Below are 20742 nucleotides of genomic sequence, written 5' to 3' on the forward strand. Positions count from 1 at the left end.
AGCATTACATTGGTTTAGAGTATAATACGGAATAGTAATGTATTAACATACAAATACAATAGGGTATACTGTTCGACCACTAGGTCCATCAACAAAAGCTCACCCATATGCAGATCTCATACCTGCGATTCAATGTAAAAACAAAGGAAATCCTCGCTGGGTGGTGTACTTAAAGGTGACAAAGGGGGCCCAGATGAACTTTCTCAGCTGAAATTTATCCAAAGAATGTGTGATTAAAGTGTATGTTCTACTCGGAAGGGGAGGGGAAGGGGAGAGGAAGGGAGGGGGGAAAAGGGGGGAAAAAAAAAGGGTGGGGAAGGAGGGGAAAAGGGGAGGGAGAAGGAAGGGGGCAGGGGGGGAAATGGAGGAAGGGTATGATGGAATAGGGGAGGGAGAGGGAAGGGGTAGAAGGGGGAGGAAGGAAGAGGGTGTTGGGGAAGTGAACAGAGGGGTTGTGTTGGGAAGTGTGAAGGGTGAATACAGAAATGAAGATCTGAGAGATGGATAAAGATCAAAGAGAGAGGGCGATAGGACTGTGCACAGAATAATGTGGGATTGTGGATGCATGTCGGAAGGAAGGAAGATTTACTTACATTCATGAGAGCAATAAATATGGAAAGACCAGAGGATGCCAGGATTTAAGAACCAACGTCTAATGGGGAGATGTACAAAAAATATATATGGGTAAAGTGAAATAAAACGAATGGAATTTCGGAAGAATTTATGAAAAGGACCAGGCTAAATAAATTATGATAAAGGGACTAATGGGAAGGGAGAAGAGCATAGTTCATATTGTAAACTAATAAAAAAATGATGAATAAATTAATGAATAAATGAATGAATGAATAAAATGATAAAATAATAAATGGTTCATCTTATATACGAAGGTGAACAAAACCTGCTGCAGATCACCTGCCCCCCTAAAATATGGGGGGGTAAAGTTACCAACACAGGCGGCAACAGGTAAAAAATATATAAATAAATAACTAATTAAATAAATAGACTAAAATCTAGAGAATGGTGGGGACTGAGAAAATGTTCCAAAAGATAGGAAATCAAAAAGAAGGTTAATGTGGAACTGTACCTAGTATGTAGCAAATTTCCAGCATGGCTAGTCTTTGGAGTGTCTGGTAATGTAGTGTGGTATGGAGGCACTGTATATAGAGACAGGTGTGTGTAGTCTGATTGGCGTCTGACGTCACGCAAGGACCGCCAGCCAATACACCGCACAGTGCATGCGCGAAATGTCATTTGGGTGAAAAGAGGATCAGGACACTACAGTTCCCATGTTGCAATGCAGTCCGGGGGTGGGGAGGGAGACAGCGCAAGAGGAGCTGACATGCCCCAATCAGTGGGCGTGCGTCTCTCAGTCTCCTCCGCACACAGAGTAAGAAGTAGCACAAGAGAGAAAGAGGCAAGAGAGAGGGTTATCAAAAGTGCTCGGTTCGGAAGTGGTAAGAAAAAGGGGAGAGCTAAAATAAAGTGGAAATAATATGGTTATCAATTTAGTGAAAATGAAAATCGGAAAGAGAAAATTAATAAATAAATAAATAAAAAACATATGTATGGTGTGGGAGTGTATAGGGGGTTTAGCCTATTGGCCTATTGGCTTTGTTCTCTTCTTCCTCCTATTGTATTTCTTGTGGTGTCTGCCGACTGCTTGGTCCCATCGCATCCCCCTCCCCAATATGCCTAACCTGTCATCCCTCGCTGTCTCTTCACTCCCCATATTTCACATTTATGAATTCATACACCCCCTATACACTCCCACACCATACATATGTTTTTTTATTTATTTATTAATTTTCTCTTTCCGATTTTCATTTTCACTAAATTGATAGCCATATTATTTCCACTTTATTTTAGCTCTCCCCCTTTTTCTTACCACTTCTGAACCAAGCACTTTTGATATCCCTCTCTCTTGCCTCTTTCTCTCCTGTGCTGCTTCTTGCTCTGTGTGCAGAGGAGACTGAGAGACGCACGCCCACTGATTGGGACATGTCAGCTCCTCTTGCGCTGTCTCCCTCCCCACCCCCGGACCGCATTGCAACATGGGAACTGTAGTGCCCTGATCCTCTTTTCACCCAAGTGACATTTCATGCATGCGCCGTGCAGTGTATTGGCCGGTGTTCTGCCGAGAAAGTTCCCCTCAGCAGATAAGGACCCCCCTGCTTGCGCAGTAGGAACAACAAGGAAGCCGCCGAATATAGCCGAAGCTGAACACCTGAGCCAGCTGTACACGGCGCCTGCGTGCCAAGACTATTTTAATAAAAAAGAATTTGTAACAGGCCCCTCGCGGGCTCGCTATGCTCGCCAAGCTTTGGGCACATCCTCGCTGCACTCGGCATATTATTATTCTACCTCTATGTCCACTTGGATGGTGGGGCTTTAACGTGGACATAGGGTAGATTGTAGTGCGCAGGCGCCGTGTACAGCTGACGATCAGCTGTTCATATTCGTCTATTTTCGGCGGCCCTGTGGTCTTTCGTACTGCGCAAGCGCAGCGCATGCGCAGTACAGGGGGGTATTTATCCTCCGGGGGAACTTTCTTGGCAAGACACCGGCGGTCCTTGCGTGACATCAGACGCCAATCGGACTACACACCCCTGTCTCTATATATAGTGCCTCCATACCACATTACATTACCAGACACTCCAAAGACTAGCCATGCTGGAAATTCTCTTTATACTAGGTAAAGTTCCACATTAACCTTCTTTTTGATTCCCTATCTTTTGGAATATTTTCTCAGTCCCCACGATTCTCTAGATTCTAGTCTATTTATTTAATTAGTTATTTATTTATATATTTTTTACCTGTTGCCGCCTGTGTTGGTAACTTTACCCCCCCCCATATTTGAGGGGGGCAGGTGATCTGCAGCAGGTTTTGGTCACCTTCGTATATAAGATGACCCATTTATTATTTTATCATTTTATTCATTCATCCATTTATTCATTCATTTATTCATCAATTTTTTTTATTAGTTTACAATATGAACTATGCTCTCTTCCCTTCCCAATAGCCCCTTTATCATAATTTATTTAGCCTGGTCCTTTTCATAAATTCTTCCGAAATTCCATTCGTTTTACTTCACTTTACCCATATATATTTTTTGTACATCTCCCCATTAGACGTTGGTTCTTAAATCCTGGCATCTTCTGGTCTTTCCATATTTATTGCTCTCATGAAGGCAAGTAAATCTTCCTTCCTTCGGACATGCATCCACAATCCCACATTATTCTGTGCACAGTCCTGTCACCCTCTCTCTTTGATCTTTATCCATCTCTCAGATCTTCATTTCTGTATTCACTCCCCTTCACACTTCCCAACACAACCCCTCTGTTCACTTTCCCAACACCCTCTTCCTTCCTCCCCGTCTACCCCTCCCCCCCCCTCTACTATTCCATCATACCCTTGCTCCATTCCCCCCCTGCCCCCTTCCTTCTCCCTCCCCCCCCCTTTTTCTCCCCCCTTTTCTCCCCTCCCGAGTAGAACATACACTTTAATCACACATTCTTTGGATAGATTTCAGCTGACAAGTTCATCTGGGCCCCCTTCGTCACCTTTAAGTACACCACCCAGCAAGGATTTCCTTTGTTTTTACATTGAATTGCAGGTATGAGATCTGCATATGGTTGAGCTTTTGTTGACGGACCTAGCGGTCGAACAGTATACCCTATTGTATTTGTATGTTAATACTTTACTATTCCGTATTATACTCTAAACCAATGTAATGCTTGTATTTCATTTTTTTATGCAGTGTTACATCTATTCTTTCTTTAAAACAACCCCTGATGAGCCCAGAGTGGCGAAACAAGTCGGGACAATCACTCCAACGCTACTACCGAGTGATCATATTTTATCATCTGTTTTAAATTTCTAGATGTACTTCTGAACATGTGCGCATAATTCATATTTGATTTTTAATGATGTTTTGTATGTAACAATAAAATCTTTGATTTTTACATAATCATTGTCGAGCATTGAATGACTATCTCCCTTTCTTGTAGGCACCCTTAAAGTCCCGCCAAATAATTTCTTCTTTTTTGACATTTAATTTATATACAGGGATGTTGGTGCCTTTTATTTGCCATTGCCACCCACCCATAATATTACTTTATCAAAAAAGCAGTATGAGTTACTCATTCTCCACAATCATTTTTTGGGGGGGATACAAAGAAGTTACTTTTTAAGTAATAAGTGCAATTTTGTAAATATGACAACCATTTTCAGGACAATTATATGTCCTTTAATTTTAATTTATTACATTTTCATTTTTTTAATTACATTAAGCAAATAACTAGGGATGATCTTAAGGTTTGGTCTAAACACAAGTTCAGACTGAACTTTGGCTGTCTGGGTTTGGCTAAACGTCAGACTTTTTGTACGTTCAGGGAGAGCCAAAAGTCATGTATGGTAGCAGTATTTCTGGTGCTACTCAGGGCTGCCAATAGGAGTTACTGCCATTCCCCTGATGATCTTAATATAATTTTCTTCAGCCAGTGATTCTGCACAGTGTAAAAGTGATCGGATTAACTATACAGCCGCCCAATCACTTTTTACATGCAGAGGAAGGAGGTCCCTCCCCATTGGGAAACCTGGTACCAATGCAACCTGTTGCATTGGATGCAAAAGACAAAGCGAGAGGAACTTCCTTTGTTCCTCCCCTTCTGACGTCAGAAACTGGAATCATTGAGGATTTAGTCACTTCCGGTTTCAGTTTGTAGTTTACAAGCCATTACCAGCTCCTTAACCACTTTAAAACAGGATGCTTATACCCCCTTCCTGCCCAGACCAATTTTCAGTGCTCCCACATTTTGAATGACAATTACTCAGCCATGCAACACAAATTTTTTATCATTTTTTTTCACAGAAATAGAACTTTCTTTTGGTGGTATTTAATCACCACTGGGTTTTTAATTGTTTGTGATATAAGTGAAAAAAGAGTGAAACTTTTGAAAAAACTATTTTTTGTGTGTCCATTTTAAAATTTTGCAAATAAGTCATTTTCATAAATTTTGGCCAAAAATTATACTGCTACATATCCTTGGTAAAAATAACCCAAATCAGTGTATAATATTTGGTCTTTGTGAAAGTTATAGAGTTTACAAGCTATGGTGCTAATCATTGAAAATTGATCACACCTGATGTACTGACGGCCAGTCTCATTTCATGAGGCTCTGAAATGTGAGGACAGTACAAATACTCCCAAACGATCCCTTTTGGAAAGTAGACTTTCCAAGGTATTTAGTAAGAGGCATACCCATGTTATCCGATTCCTGTCCGAATTCACAGTTCACACTGCCGTATGCAAATCGATCTGGAGGTGTCATTAACTTTCTGTTGACACCCATAGTGGTTCGCATAGAGCAGTGTGAACTGTCTGCGAGTTCTATGTGATGCGAGAACCAACACTGGAATCACGCTATTTCCTGCATCGTGCTGGTGTGTACTGGCACTTAAACAGTTACAGCAAAAAAAATTTAACTGGATAGCAAAAGACAAATCAACAAGTGAAAATAGTGGGAAAAAAGCCTACGAAAACAAAAAGAATGCAGCCACCAGATCTGAGGGGTCAATCACATGTGTGGCAGCCCTTACCACCACTCTGAAAAGAGATCCACTGTTTGGCAGGCAATGAGGAAGTGGCTGTGTGTTGTCTCCTCATTACCTGATTTGTCCCTGTAAATGCCATCCTATGAACTGTTATGGGTCATGTTTAGTGGCAGCAGGAGTACAGCCCTGATCGGCTGCATGTCAATGTACCACTCCCTGGCCGGTTGTGTACTGAGCCCTAAAAATTGGTAAGCTGCAAAAAATACATTTTTGGGTGTAATACTGCTTTAAATTAAACATACTTTTTATTTTAATTCCAATTAAGTATAAAAATACTATTACCATAAGCTATATTATACTTCTCAAAAATAAATAAGCAAGATTAAAAGGTAAACATAAAAAATGTACCTCACTTCCCCACTGATCCATAGTTCTCATAAAATTGTTATAATCCAAGTAGACCAACGGGTTGTATGCCGGTGGGAAAGCTCCATGAAATTTGTATGATTTTCCCTATAAAATAAAAATAGTGAAAACAAAATGCATAAATCAAGCTTAAAAGTAAACATATACACTTTTTACAGCTAAATCATGTCCAGGCACTGAACCACTGTCAAATCAGCAAAGGGTGATGTTTTACACCAAAGTCGAGAAAGTTTAACCATTAGTCGCAAAGTAAACCAAAAGAGCACACAGTAGAGAATTTCTAGGCAAAGGTAAAAGTAGGTACATTTCAGTCTTTGTTGTGCTAGAAAGTTTTCTTGCAAAAGTTTAAATTTGACTGCTTAAATAACAAATATTGAATCTGTGGGTTATGTATTTTAAACTTAATGTGCCATTAAACCCAAAATATCAAAATACATGCTATATTACATTGTGTAATTTAACTCATCCACTAGACCATTCTTTTCTGTAAACTGAAAAAATCCTGGTTGATCCTGCTGTCCACTGTCACTCTCTTCTTGTCTGTTTCCCCGGCTGCAGCCTGAGATTTTGTAAACAAGCTGTTGACATCTACAGAGCATGCATCAGTTGCAGTTCCCTTCTAAGCTCTTCATTTCCACCTTTTTCTTATCTGTGAAACCAAAGTCACTATAGATTCACACATGTGGGCGTACTGAATACACAGTGGTAAATGACATTCCCCCTCCCTTCTCCATGTCCTCATATTGCTAAACACTATGGGGGTGGGATCTAAGATGGTGATTGATGGAGGCTTCACCCCTTGTTAGCCCCAGCACATGCACGCCATGGACACAGGCTGGAGGGGTGTAACACAGCCTGTGATTGGCAAAACCTTCCCAAGATCTCTTTACAGTGTGAACAAAGTAAAAGCTATTATCAGTCAACCTAAACTCCACCTGCACCATGTTATTGCAAAAAAGTAATAATCATTTTGAAATATACTTTTTTTAAAAGAAACTTTAAAACAGTTTGTTGCTAAACACAGATTCATACATCAGCAGTGTACTAAAAACTCCCCCCTCAAAACCTTCCCTGAGGACATGAAAGACCTGAGAAACATCATATGACCTCTGAACAGCAATGATCAAATAAGCTACTGAGATGATTTGTTTTATATTACATTAAATACAGTGGCATGATCTTTATATACAGTGCCTTGAAAAAGTATTCATACCCCTTGAAATGTTCCACATTTTGTCATGTTACAACCATAAACATAAATGGTTTTCAACAAATAAATATCTGAAAAGTGTGGCGTGCATTTGTTTTCTGCCCCCTTTACTCTGATACCCCTAACTAAAATCTAGTGGAACCAATTGTCTTCAGAAATCACCTAATTAGTAAACATTTGTGTGTAATTTAATCTCAGTATAAATACAACTGTTCTGTGAAGTCCTCAGAAGGTTTGTTAGAGAACCTTAGTGAACAAACAGCATCATGAAGGCCAAGGAACACACCAGACAGGTCTGGGATAAAGTTGTGGAGAAATTTAAAGCAGGGTTAAATTATAAAAAAATATCCCAAGCTTTGAACATCTTACGGAGCACTGTTCAACCCATCATCCAAAAATGAAAAGAGTATGGCACAACTGCAAACCTACCAAGACATGGCCATCCACCTAAACTGACAGGCCGGGCAAGGAGAGCATTAATCAGAGAAGCATCCAAGGCCCATGGTAACTCTGGAGGAGCTGCAGAGATCCACAGCTCAGGTGGGAGAATCTGTCCACAGGACAACTATTAGTAGTGCACTCCACAAATCTAGCCTTTATGGAAGAGTGGCAAGAAGAAAGCCATTGTTGAAAGAAAGCCATAAGAAGTCCCATTTGCAGTTTACGAGAAGCCATGGGGGGGGGGGGGGGGGGGCACAGCAAACATATGGAAGAAGGAGCTTTGGTCAGATGAGACCAAAATTAAACTTTTTTTGGCCTAAGAGCAAAATGCTATGTGTGGTGAAAAACTAACACTACACATCACCCTGAACACACCTTCCCCATTGTGAAACATGGTGGTGGCAGCATCATGTTGTGGGGATGCTTTTCTTCAGCAGGAACAGGGAAGCTAGTCAGAGTTGATGGAAAGATGGATGGAGCCAAATACAGGGCAATCTTAGAAGAAAACCTGTTAGAGTCTGCAAAAGACTGGGGCGAAGGTTCACTTTCCAGCAGGACAACGACCCTAAACATACAGCCAGAGCAATAATGGAATGGTTTTGATCAAAGCATATTCATGTGTTAGAATGGCCCAGTCAGCTTCAGGTTCCGGCGCCGCATGGAGTAGCTGACTCCTCTCACGGCTCCCGCAGACCTCAACTGAACGCCAGCATACAACGCCGCCTGAGACATCGGCAAAGCCCGCTGTCATACAGCCCAGCTCCCCGCTCTCCATGGATCACTTCCTGGACAAAAGCGGCGCCCGCTCTCAGCCTGCACAGTGCCTGTCATACAAACCAGATGCAGCCTCACTCTCCAATATGGCAAAGACGCCGGCCATGGAGGTGAATGCAGCCTCAGCCCCTCCTCCGATGCAACATGAGGACACTCACACTGAGAACATAGCTCAGGCAGTAACTGCTCTCCTGGCCCCGACCATCGCTGCCACAGTAGAAAAAGCAGTACAGGCAGGCATGTCAAAGATCAAAAAGGAGCTGAAAGAGCATACTGTTAGACTCAATGACACAGAGCACAGAATCTCTAACATTGAGGATGAGCTCTATACGGCTCAAGCCACAGAAGAATCCCAGAATAAAACTAACCAATTTATTATTCAGAAGCTGGAAGATTTAGAAAATCACTCATGGCGCTTTATAGGAGTGCCTGAATCCCTTCAAGCACCTGCCATTTCAGATTTCTGTGCATCACGCATCCCAGAAGCCTTAAGCTTCTCTGCCCCCTACATAGTAGAACGAGCACATAGTCTGGGGGCCCCTACCACTGACCACACATCTCCTCGTCCGATCATTGCCAAATATCTTAATTATGCGGACAAGGCTACCATTCTACAAAAGTTCAGACAGTCCGGTCCACTGCAAGTCGAAGTGGTCAAAATCCTAATCTTTGCTGACTACTCAGTAGACGTCTCTAAAAAATGAAGAGAAATTAGTTGTGGGTGCGGCGCTGTTCTGATATTATAACAAAGTGTTGTGACACTGTAGTGACATAGTATTATCACCTCTAATAGGTGGGTGAAAATGAAAAAATTTTAAATAACTGAAATTCCTAAAAACTTGATCCCAAAAAAAGAGGTTTTTAGAACCAAACGTGGTTTGCATAAAATTGGAGATTTACATAAAATTGGAGAGTAATGGGTGTGTGATTGTCTTCAGACAGTGATTTGCCCCATGCAACTCACTATCTACCTTGTGGTATTGTTATATCAAAATATGCCCATAAATTCATAACGTGCATTAGTGTAATTCAAAGTGCTTAGGTAGATGGGAGGGGGAGGGAAGGGGAATGAGGGGAAATGGGAAGAAATCCAGTCAATAATAAAGTGACTTGTGCTCAATATAACAAGTGTTAATCAGAAAAAACAATATTGTTTTAAATAGTCTTAATTTAAGTGCACAGATGATGCTGTGCTTAAAAAGCTTGTTCCTCTTGATAAAACAATATTGTTCGATACAATCTTCTTATTCCAGTGCTGTTTATTCGTGCTCCTACTGTGCAAACACTCACCGGCTACTGTCACCCCTGCAGGGGTATTGCGCGGTCACAGTTTATAACAGCGCCGCACCCACAACTAATTTCTCTTCATCTCAGCTTTTTCCACTTTTGGTGGTAATTGCATCTGTGGAGGCAGCAGTTCAGAATCACATTTGCACCTATCCCCATTGCGTGGATTTATTACCATTTTTCTATCTCTAAAAAATGGAAAGTTTTCCAGCACATATGCTCAGAGCTCTTCAAACGCCAAATTAAATTCACTCTAGCATTCCCTGCCATGCTTTGGCTTAGGTCACCGAATGGGGAGCAACTCTCCTTCCACGACTCATCAGAGGCTGAAAACTTTCTGTGCTCTTTAAACTCGGAGGCATATATGAACCTTCCAACACCCAACCCAACTCACGCCCCCTGGACCAATGAAGCCCAAGGAAGGACCCCCGAAACGCCTCAAATCCTCTGGCTTCAGCAATCACTCTGGACATTGCTGATGCTACCCCCACCATGGCCTCCACCTCTTATAGGATGTTAGGGTAAATGTATTTTTACTAGGTATCTCATCCGTTGTTATGCTATGGATAAAGTATATTATGATTACTGACAAAAGCATTTACCCCTATGGACACCGCTTTTCCATGCTTTCTCATGGGCTTCACTGGCCACCTCTCATTATGCACGTGTGTGAACAACCTGGGCATTCCTAACTGGGTTCATATTAACATAGGCACCCATATAACTCCTGATCCTCGGGTGCGCTCTTGGGAGCTGGCTCATGCAGCGATCCCATGTAGAAAAAAATGAAGTCCCACATATATTTGTATGTTTGGTTTACTTTCTCACTGACCCTTTTATGTTTCTACCCCTGTTGTACTTTCCCATCTTTCATTCTAGCACATTTTCCTGGTACACAGACCACACCCATCCCTTCCATGGCACTTACTCGACGTCTATTTCACGTTTTCACTGATTCTACCTTGGTGACCCCTTCCACTTACATTCCCATTGCTCAGATCCACCTCTCTAGAGCACCTTCATAAAAATAACCTCATGGAATGTGAAAGGCCTTAGGTCACCCATCAAAAGACTCAAGATACTCCGCCACCTCAAAAGACTAAAGACTGACATTGCCCTACTGCAGGAAACGCATTTCATATCTCTCAACTTCTACCATATAAAAAAGCTTTGGGTAGGCACTGTCTTAGGATCCGATGCAATTGGCCGTAAACGCTGGAGTACTAATTCTGATCCACAAAAATCTCCCCTGCGGGGTTATAGCGACAGATTCTGACTGTCAGGGAAGACTAATTACTGCTCACCTATGATTATGGAATATAGACCTCCAAGTTACAAGTAATTATGCGCCCAACAATCCTGGGAAACCCTTCTATGGGGAACTGTTCACTAGACTTTTTAAATTCCCCCAGATCCACCATATAGTAGGCGGCGACTTCAATGCTGTAATGCACCCAATGGAAGACAGGTCCACTCTCGAACGTTCCAAGAGATCACCAGAAGAGTCTAACCCGACTTTTCCAGCAACCACCATGGAAACTCTACATTTCACTGACATTTGAAGACTATTCCACCCTGTAGATAAGGAATTCGCCTTCTGCTCTCCCCCCACAATGTATTTACAAGGATTGACCACATCTTTGGCACTGACAACACTATACCGACAATTTCCGAGGTAGAAATCCATGAGATAGCTATCTCAGACCACACACCAATATCAGTTTCACTTCTAGACCCCAGTCTTCAACCGAACCCCTGTCTGTGGCATCCTTCGGACACAAAAACACTGACTTCCAGGCTTCTATGGAAGCTGCTTGGGAAGAATTTCTATCTGCAAATTCTCCACACATGGACAATCCTAATTTGCTTTGGGAAGCAGGCAAAGCTTTCATTAGAGGTCGGATTATCTCATATGCCGCCTCTTTCAAGAAGCATGCATTATCCAAATATAGGGAAGTTAATTTCACACTTAAGTCTGCTCAACGGTCCTTAATCTCCCAAAACACCCCAGAACACAGGAAAGAATGGCATGCATCTAAACGTGCCTTCGACTCATGGGCCAAAAATCTAAAACCAACCAAACAAGCATTCAGTGACACAACATTCCACAGATTTGGCAACAAATCTGGTAAACGCCTATCGATGTAAAGGCCTGTACCACCCTACGTATATTACCTCCCTCCAAGACTCTTCAGGCTCTGTCAAGTCTCAGGAAGTAAATAAGATAATGCTCCAATTCTATTGCTCTTTATATGCTCCTTAACCCATAGATGGAAATTTGGCCTTAAGATTGCTTCAGAAGATCCATCTTCCAACCATCTCTCCCCTCCAACTCGAAACCCTAAATGCGCCCATCTCCTTGTCTGAACTCACTGCAACAATACAGCATCTAGCTCCAAACAAAACCCCAAGCCCAGATGGGTTCACGGGTGAATTTTTTTATTCTCTACAGGACATAGTCATGCCTACAGGGAATCTGGCAAGCGGATCCCAATCTGCCAACAGGAAATCAAAGCAATTATTAAACTACTCTCTAAAAAAGGGAAAGACCCCTTAGAACCTGGCTCCTATAGACCTATCTCCCTTCTAAACCTAGACATCAAAACACTCTCGAAAACTGTAGCGACCAGACTAGCCAAAATTATCCCCTCCCTAACCCACCCTGCTCAATCTGGTTTTATCAAGGGCAGAAGGGCCACTCTTAACATCCGCAAGGTAATGATAGTTTTGGAACATGCTAGAACCCACCCAGGTGGGGACTTCGCCATCATGAACTCTGGACGCGGAGAAAGCCTTTGACAATGTCAGCTTTGATTGGCTATCTCTGGTTCTAGCCAAAATGGGCTTTTCTGGTCCCTTCAGGCACCTGATTAAATCAATGTATACTTCTCCGACAGCCAGACTTTACAAACGCACAAGACAGGGATGTCCTCTCTCGCGGCTACTATTCAACTTAGCCTTGGAACCCCTATTCAAATTCCTAACTGATAAGGCTCCCTTACACGGCATCCACATAGGAGACCTGGAATTATGCACATCGCTCTTATGAATTCAGACAATGTTCAGGCCTCCGCAACAACTATAACAAAAGCGAAATCCTACCCCTCTGTACATATCCAAGCCCTATCTGGGCACACTGCTCTCCCTTCACAATAGCCAAATCTCACATAACCTATCTAGGTGTTGAGATACAGGAGCTTGAAAATTGGATGGATCTACCTCTATCACTTCTGGTGAGATGCCACTTATTTAAAATGGTCTGTTTTGCCAGGCTATCATACCCATTAAAGACCATGCCAATTCTCATGAAACAAAACTACAACTACCTTCTGAAATCTGAGATGGTATACCCCTATTCTTTGAAGGCCCTCCTACATGCTAAGTGGAAATCAGTTCTCCCAGATCTTCAACACAATCTCTTACTACAGGATACTGTGATAGCCTGGAGGGAAATTCGCAAAAAACTCAATCTTTCCCCCTACATCTCCAGACATCTCCCGATCCACGGCAATCCCATGTTCCCATCAGGAATGGAACATAAAGCCTTCTCCCTGTGGCAGGAACAGGGCCTCACCAAATTCTCTTCCCTGTATGACTTAAGCACTGGCACACCATACGCCTTCTCGGAAATAGCAGAAAAATTCTTCCTTCCAACAGCTCATGCCCTCTACTACGGCCAATGTGTCAGTTTCGTGCACTCTCACTGCAGAAACAGTGACAAGAGATTTCAACCCTCAATTCCAAACCGTCTACTCGAAATGGGAACGTATTCCATCTCAGACATTTAAAAACTTTTGATTGAAAAATTTACCTTCCCACTTGCTTCTTCCTCAATGTCCAATTGGGGCAAAGATTTCCCTGACCCACAGATCCTGGACAAAATCCTTCATGGCTATAACCACATACTTCGCCTGATCCAAAATGAGCAATGGAGGGAAACAAAGATGAAAATTCTTCACCGTACCTACATTCCATTCCTATCAGATGCAGCCAATCCTCAAACTACTTTATGTCCTCTCTGCTCTCACTTAAGGTCGTCTCTCTCCCATCGCTTGTGGTCCTACAAATCCATTTCAACCTTCTGGGACCAGACACTATCCTTCATCCATGGAATCACCTCAGCGCATTTACCAAAGGACCCTCTCCTACTAATCTTTGGTTATTGGAACAAACAACTTTTCTCAGGATCTCCAAACATTACCAGCTTTAAGCACAAATCCTGGATTCTGATATCTCTTTTAGTTGTACGGAGAACTATTCTAAAAAACTGGACTTTACCCATCGGTCCAACAATTTCTCTGATTAAAAGGGAACTTCCGCTACTTCTGTACAGAGAAAAAATAGGTACTGACTGTACCCTTCCCTCCTCAAGGGCAAGCTTCTATAAGACATTTGAGGCTTTCATGTTTTCCACTATGCCCATCAAGGAACTTGATACCTTCGAGGAGTCCTTTTCCTATCGCCAAGGTCTCCAACAACTCTACAGCAAGAACAATACCTTTTAAGAGACTTATTGCCTAGAGTGCCTTATGCAGTTACGATTACTACATGGTCGGTCTGCCAGATAGATGTGCAACTTCCCTCCCTTTTATTCCCCCCCCCACTCATTAACCTTACAATTAAAACCCATCCTTTTTTCAACTAACCCTTATTGTTTATTTGGTTGTACTTCAATTAACTGCTGTGTTGCAAGGCTGTTCTTGTATTGTATTGTGTTTTTTTTTCTTTTTTTTGTAGCAGTAAACGATACTCAATGTATGAAAAAAAAAGGACAATGCTAGGTGACACTTTCCCCGTCACTTTGTTATGTCTTTGTACTTTGCTTCTTTGACAATAAAATCTTAAAGAAAAAAAAAAAAGGAATGGCCCAGTCAAAGTCCAGACCTAAATCCAATTGGGAATCTGTGGCAAGAAAATTGCTGTTCACAGACGTTCTCCATCTGACAGAGCTTGAACTATTTTGCAAAGAAGAATGCGCAAAAATGTCACTCTAGATGTGCAAAGCTGGTAGTGACATACCCAAAAAGATTTGCAGCTGTAATTGCAGCGAAAGGTGGTTCTACAAAGTATTGACTCAGGGGTGCTGAATACAAATGCACGCCACACTTTTCACATATTTATTTGTAAAAAAATTGAAAAATTGAAAACCATTTAATATTTTCCTTCCACTTCACAATTATGTGCCACTTTGTGTTGGTCAATCACATAAAATCCCAATAAAATACATTTATGTTTTTGGTTGTAACATGACAAAATGTGGAAAATTTCAAGGGGTATGAATACTTTTTCAATGTACTGTATAAATAGAAGGGATGATGGCAATTAAACATTGCATGTTTACTATCACTTTAATAGCTAAAATATTTCAGATATAGCAGTCTTACCTTTGCACGTTGTACAAGGTGGCCATTTAAATACACCTTATAAGTCTGCACACCCAGTTCTTTAGCTATTCGTAATAAACGATTCTGAGTGGGTCCCACATATGCTCCTCCAACATCCACATATTGAACTTCCTTGTTCTGTTAGAAAGGAAATATGCTTCATAGGCTTTTGATATACAGCAACTAAATATTATATATTCTAATTAATAGTTAATAGTCAAGTATACCACTTCTTACACAGTCTTTCAAATTTGGATTTTGTGTTGGTCAAGGAAGGAGAAAAGTCCAACAAAGGCACACATTAAAATGTATTGTAACCCCATTGTGACTGCACTGTTTTGCCTTAAGCCTGTTACACACTACAGTTTATTTTCATGCAACCCCACGGGTTGCATGAAGAAAAACTGTCAGCTCCAGTCGGGAGCTGCTGTGCTAACCATGCGAAGGTTAGACAAGCGATCTCCCCCACTGAGCTGTTGTGTTCTGACCAGGGGACGCCCCCCCCGTCAGAACACTGCGATCAGCTGAAAGTGCTGATTGGGAGATGGTTGGCTGCTGGTTTTCCAGCATGAGCGTCCGACAGACCGACACACAAGCAGAATGTCAGCTGGCATTTTTTGTGCAGGCAAATTTCCTACCCAACATTCTGCCCGTGTGTACGGGGCTTTAGTATGGCAATAAAAATGACTATTAACTAAATAGTACTCTTTGACTAGCAGTACCATTTGTTGACTTTTCTACACCTTTTATAGTAAATGGGAATGCCACTGTACATTTAATGGTCTCTAACCACAATAAGGCATTCATGTTAAAGGGTTAGTTCACCTTTACCAAAAAAACTGCCTATGCAGATTAGGGTCTGCATATAAAGATGTGCAACGTTCAATAATGCCCTAGCAATTTTCTAGCAACAAGGCAGGGTGGGATAATGGCATTTCTGTTTTTTTTTTCAGCCAGGCATTGGAAGGTACCTAAATGGTCTACACCTATAGCAAAGGCATTAACTAAATTTAGTGAAAGCTGACGGATTGTTTTTATCTGCAGGCTACCCTTACTAACATCAGCATTTTGGGTCATGGCGAACTAACCCTTTAAAGTAAATATGCACACAATTTATTGTGTGAAGGTTCTCAACTCCTTTAGTAAAACAGCCAAATGTTTACATTCCATTAGTAAATTCCATTATTTCCTCCAACATGCTCGTACTAATCTTTTCTATAACGTCCTCTCTCCTCAAACTCTCATTTCTTTACCCCCCCTCTCCAGCCCACAACCTGTACATATCTCCCTCTCTTCTGCCCACTCAATATTACTGCACTTATCACCTCCTGCTCATTCTAAGCCCACACAGTATCACCACTTCCACTCCACTGCCCTTCTATAAATCCCACTCCCGCTTTACTACCCTCACCCTCCTACTACTCTTAATGTCTGGGGACGTTGCACCAAACCCCGGCTCTCCCACACCCAATTCCCATCAGCAAAATTGGCTGTCTACCTCCTCCAACAGTAGTCCTACCTCCCACCTTCTTATCCAATTCCCCTGATTCCACATTTCAGCCCCCCTCTTTCATGTGCCCTCTGGAATGCCCGCTCAGTCTTCAATAAACTAACTTCTGTCAGTGACCTTTTCCTCTCCAAATCCCTTAATCTATTTGCTATTTCTGAAACCTGGCTCCAGGAATTCGACACTACCTACCTCTCCAGCTGCCCTGTCTCACAGTAGCTTCCTCTGGACTCACTCCACCAGACCCAATAGATGAAAAAAGGAGGTGGCGTCGGACTTCTCCTCTCCATACAATGCACCTTCCAGGTTCTTCCCACACCTCCCTCTCTTTCCCCCTGCTCTTTTGAAGTGCACTGCATTCGTATTTTCTCTCCAGCTTGTCTGAGGGTCATTTATCGGCCTCCTGGACCAGTGTTTGGCTTTCTGGATGACTTCTCTGCATGGCTACCCTACTTTTTCTCCTCTGAAGTACCTGCCATCAACCTAGGTGACTTTAACATTCCAATCAATGTTAATACTGCAACTACTTCTCAACTACTCAACCTAACCTCCTTTTAACCTAACATAATGGACACAAACCACCACTCACTCCAACGGCAATACTCTCGACCTCATATTCTCCCATCGCTGTACTCCCTGCAACCTCTCTAACACCCCCTTTCCTCTCTCTGATCACAACCTTATCCGTTTCACACTCTCCTTGTCTCCCAACTCCCATACTGCCAACCCACAAACCACTACCCGCAGAAACCTTCGCAACCTCAACCCTTCCCTTCTTCATTCTGCTACTACTGATGGCCTTTACGACAAATTCACACCAGTGTCCTGCCCAGACCTAACCACTTCCATCTACAACAACATGCTCTCATCCTCTCTAGACGTACTTGCTTCTTCTACACACAGAACCAGGCCCCATCTGGCATAACCCTGGCAAACAGACGATACCAGAAGTCTCAAGAGATGCAGCCGTGCTCTTGAGCAAGCATGGCGTAAATCTAAATCCCTGCAAGACTTTACCCTCTACAAATCTGCCCTTCTCAAATATAACTCCTGCCTCCACACTGCTAAACAAACCTACTACAACACTCTCATCAAAACCCTCTTATCCAAACCTCGTCAACTCTTTTCTACCCTTTATCCCTTACTTCACCCCCCACTGCCCCCACCCACCAACTTGCTTACCGCTCAACAGATTGCCAATCATTTCAAAAGCAAAATTGACACAATTAGCAAGGAGATATCCAGCATTCAACTTCCTCCCCTACCCAACACATCAGGTCCAACACCACACTCAATACTCTCCTCCTTCTGCCCAGTTACCACCAATGTAGTTGATAAACTCCTCCCCATGGCCCACCTCACCACCTGTCCCCTGGACTCTGTCCACTCACAATTACTGTGACCACCTTCCCACTCTATCCTAAACTCCCTAACCCACATCTTCAACACTTCTCCTCCGGCACCTTTCCTTCCCTGCTCAAACATGCACTGGTTACCCCCAATTTAAAAAAACCCTCACTAGACCCCACCTGTTTGAATAACTTAAGACCCATCTCCCTGCTCCCATTTACCTCCAAGCTCATCAAACGCCTTGTCCATGACCGAATGAGTCGCTACCTCATGGACAACAACCTTCTCGACCCCCTACAGTCCGGCTTCCGTCCACAACATTCCACTGAAAGTGCCCTACTAAAACTCACCAATGTCCTCCTAACTGCTAAAACCAATGGCCATTACTCCATACTCATACTCTTAGACCTCTTTGCTGCCTTCGACACAGTTGACCACCTGCTCCTCCTCAGCAAACTATACTCCCTTGGCCTCTGTGATTCTGCTCTATCCTGGTTCTCCTCCTACCTATCTCAGCGCACTTTCAGTGTCACTTACAACTTCATCTCCTCCGCTCCTCTTCCTCTTTCTGTTGGGGTACCCCAAGGCTTGGGCCCCTCCTATTCTCACTTTATACCTCTTCCCTGGGCCAGTTGATAACCTCCCATGGCTTCCAATACCACCTCTACGCCAATGACACCCAGATCTATCACTTCACTCCTCAACTCACCCCCTCGATCTCCTCATGGATCTCAAACAGACTGATTGACATATTGGTATCACCATTTTCTCAAACTCAATCTTTCTAAAGCTGAGCTTGTCATATTTCTTCCTTCCCGGTCCCCCCCCCCATGACTTTACTATTAAGATCAACAGCACAACTCTTGGTCCCTCCACACATACCAGAGTGCTGAGTGTATTCCTTGACTCTGACCTCTCCTTCAGCCCCCACATCCAATCACTGGCTAAATCCTGCCGCCTTAACCTCCACAACATCTCCAGAATTCGCAACTTCCTGACTAATGACACCACAAAGCAACTTATTCGCTCCTTGATTATTTCCCGCCTTGACTACTGCAACTCTCTCCTTAATGGCCTACCCTTACGCAGTCTATCCCCCTTCAGTCTAGTATGAATGCTGCTGCTAGACTAATACACCTCACTAACCGATCCGTGACTGCTGCCCCTCTCTGCCAATCCCTTCAATGGCTTCCCCTACCCCACCGTATAAAATTCAAAATCCCCTCCACTCCTCCCAGTACCTCCTGCTCTCTAGCTCCCTTGTTATCTCCTCCCATGCTCGCCTTCAGGACTTCTCCAGAGCCTCTCCCATCCTCTGGAACCCCCTGCCCTGGTATGTCCGATCAGTCCCTAACCTGTCCACCTTTAGGAGATCCCTGAAAACTCACTTATTCAGGGAAGCCTATCCCACACCCACCTAACAACTGTCCCCCAGCCACCCCCATCAAATCATTCCCCGCATCCGATACCTTTTGTACCACCACCCCTCCCTTTAGAATGTAAGCTCTATGAGTAGGGCCCTCCTGTCCCTTCTGTATTGAACTGTACGGTAATTGTGCTGTCCCCCCTCTACATTGTAAAGCATTGCGTAAACTGTTGGTGCTATATAAATCGTGTATAATAATAATAATAATAATAATAATTAGTAAATCACCCAAGGTATGACAATAAAAAAGCTTTTGTGTGTTGGTTGCTAAATAAGGGCTCATGCACACAAAAACATTTTTAACACTTCTTTTTCCTGGCAGCAGCGCTGGGGTTTTTTAAACATCCTGTGTGCATAAGGCCTAAGAATGTCTATTTTTATTATTGTACTTTTGATAAAGATCAGCCCACATTTTAGTAACCATTCAAATAGAAAGCCAGAGAATTCCAGAAAGTTCACAGATGGTTTCTTCCACCTATTTGATAAATACCTTTATGGTATTCTGTTGCCAAGGGTTGCAAGCACATGCAGACATTCATCATTAGATAAACCATCTTTTTTACTGAGCCTGTCAGTGTTTGTATTAAATGGAATATATAGAGCATGCTTGCAATGATTCTCTACTGTCAGTGTTTGTATTAACCTCCCTGGCGGTGTGATTATTTCAGATTTTAGGTGCTGAAAGCGGTACCATTATTTTGCATGGAAATTTGGCGTTTTATATTGTGGGCCTGTAATTCTTAGGAATAACTCACTGAAATCTGTCCAAACAAGAGTCTAGTAGACATCCTGGGTATGATAAAGTTTGAAACACAAAATCATAAATTATAATATAATAAACAATTATAAATAATAACAAATAATAATATAATAGTAATAATATTTTTTATTCAATAAATTTCAGTAAATAATATAATCAAAAACACTGACATTTGTCAGTGCAATATTAGTAGTCATATTGCTTCAGTAAACGTCTCGGGTATGGAAAATTTTAAAACAGTGTAAAGCACAAAGTCCGATGTCACAGTCAGGACAGTAGAACCGGGTTTCTTTTCTGATTTTCCTTCCAGTGTGGTCACGTTGAGAGCAGCAAACCACACACATCCTTGTGGGTGCTGCCTTCTTTTCCATTGGTGGAATGTGGTCCATAAAGTGTCGACCTGTCAGGCGTTCCTGGTTCACAACGCCAGCAGCACGACGTCCAGATCTATTTACAGTGGTTGGTGTTTGGTGCTTGAGAAATATAAGTTCAGCAACTTTCCAAACAAAGTCCGCATGAACCACAGGCCTGTCACTCTTTTTTTTTAGAAGAATGAAAGCATTCCACAAGCACTGTTCAAGAAGATGCCTGAAGATTTTTTTGTAATATTTTTTTTGTTGCTTT

At 42.5% G+C, this 20742-nt stretch overlaps 1 protein-coding gene across 1 annotated transcript in view; it reads right to left on the reverse strand.

The window, feature by feature from the left end:
* Positions 1-20742, reverse strand: part of LOC141128787 (amine oxidase [flavin-containing] A-like) — a 160332-nt gene that overhangs the window by 104470 nt on the left and 35120 nt on the right. Inside the window, exons 3-4 of the mRNA XM_073616285.1 lie at positions 15076-15213; positions 5962-6066 (exon numbers count right to left, since the gene is read on the reverse strand). Of these exons, the coding sequence (XP_073472386.1) occupies positions 5962-6066; positions 15076-15213 (243 nt within the window). The remainder of the gene's footprint in view (positions 1-5961; positions 6067-15075; positions 15214-20742) is intronic.

Source organism: Aquarana catesbeiana, linkage group LG02 (genome assembly GCF_042186555.1).
Source record: "Aquarana catesbeiana isolate 2022-GZ linkage group LG02, ASM4218655v1, whole genome shotgun sequence".
Classification (NCBI taxonomy): Eukaryota; Metazoa; Chordata; class Amphibia; order Anura; family Ranidae; genus Aquarana; species Aquarana catesbeiana.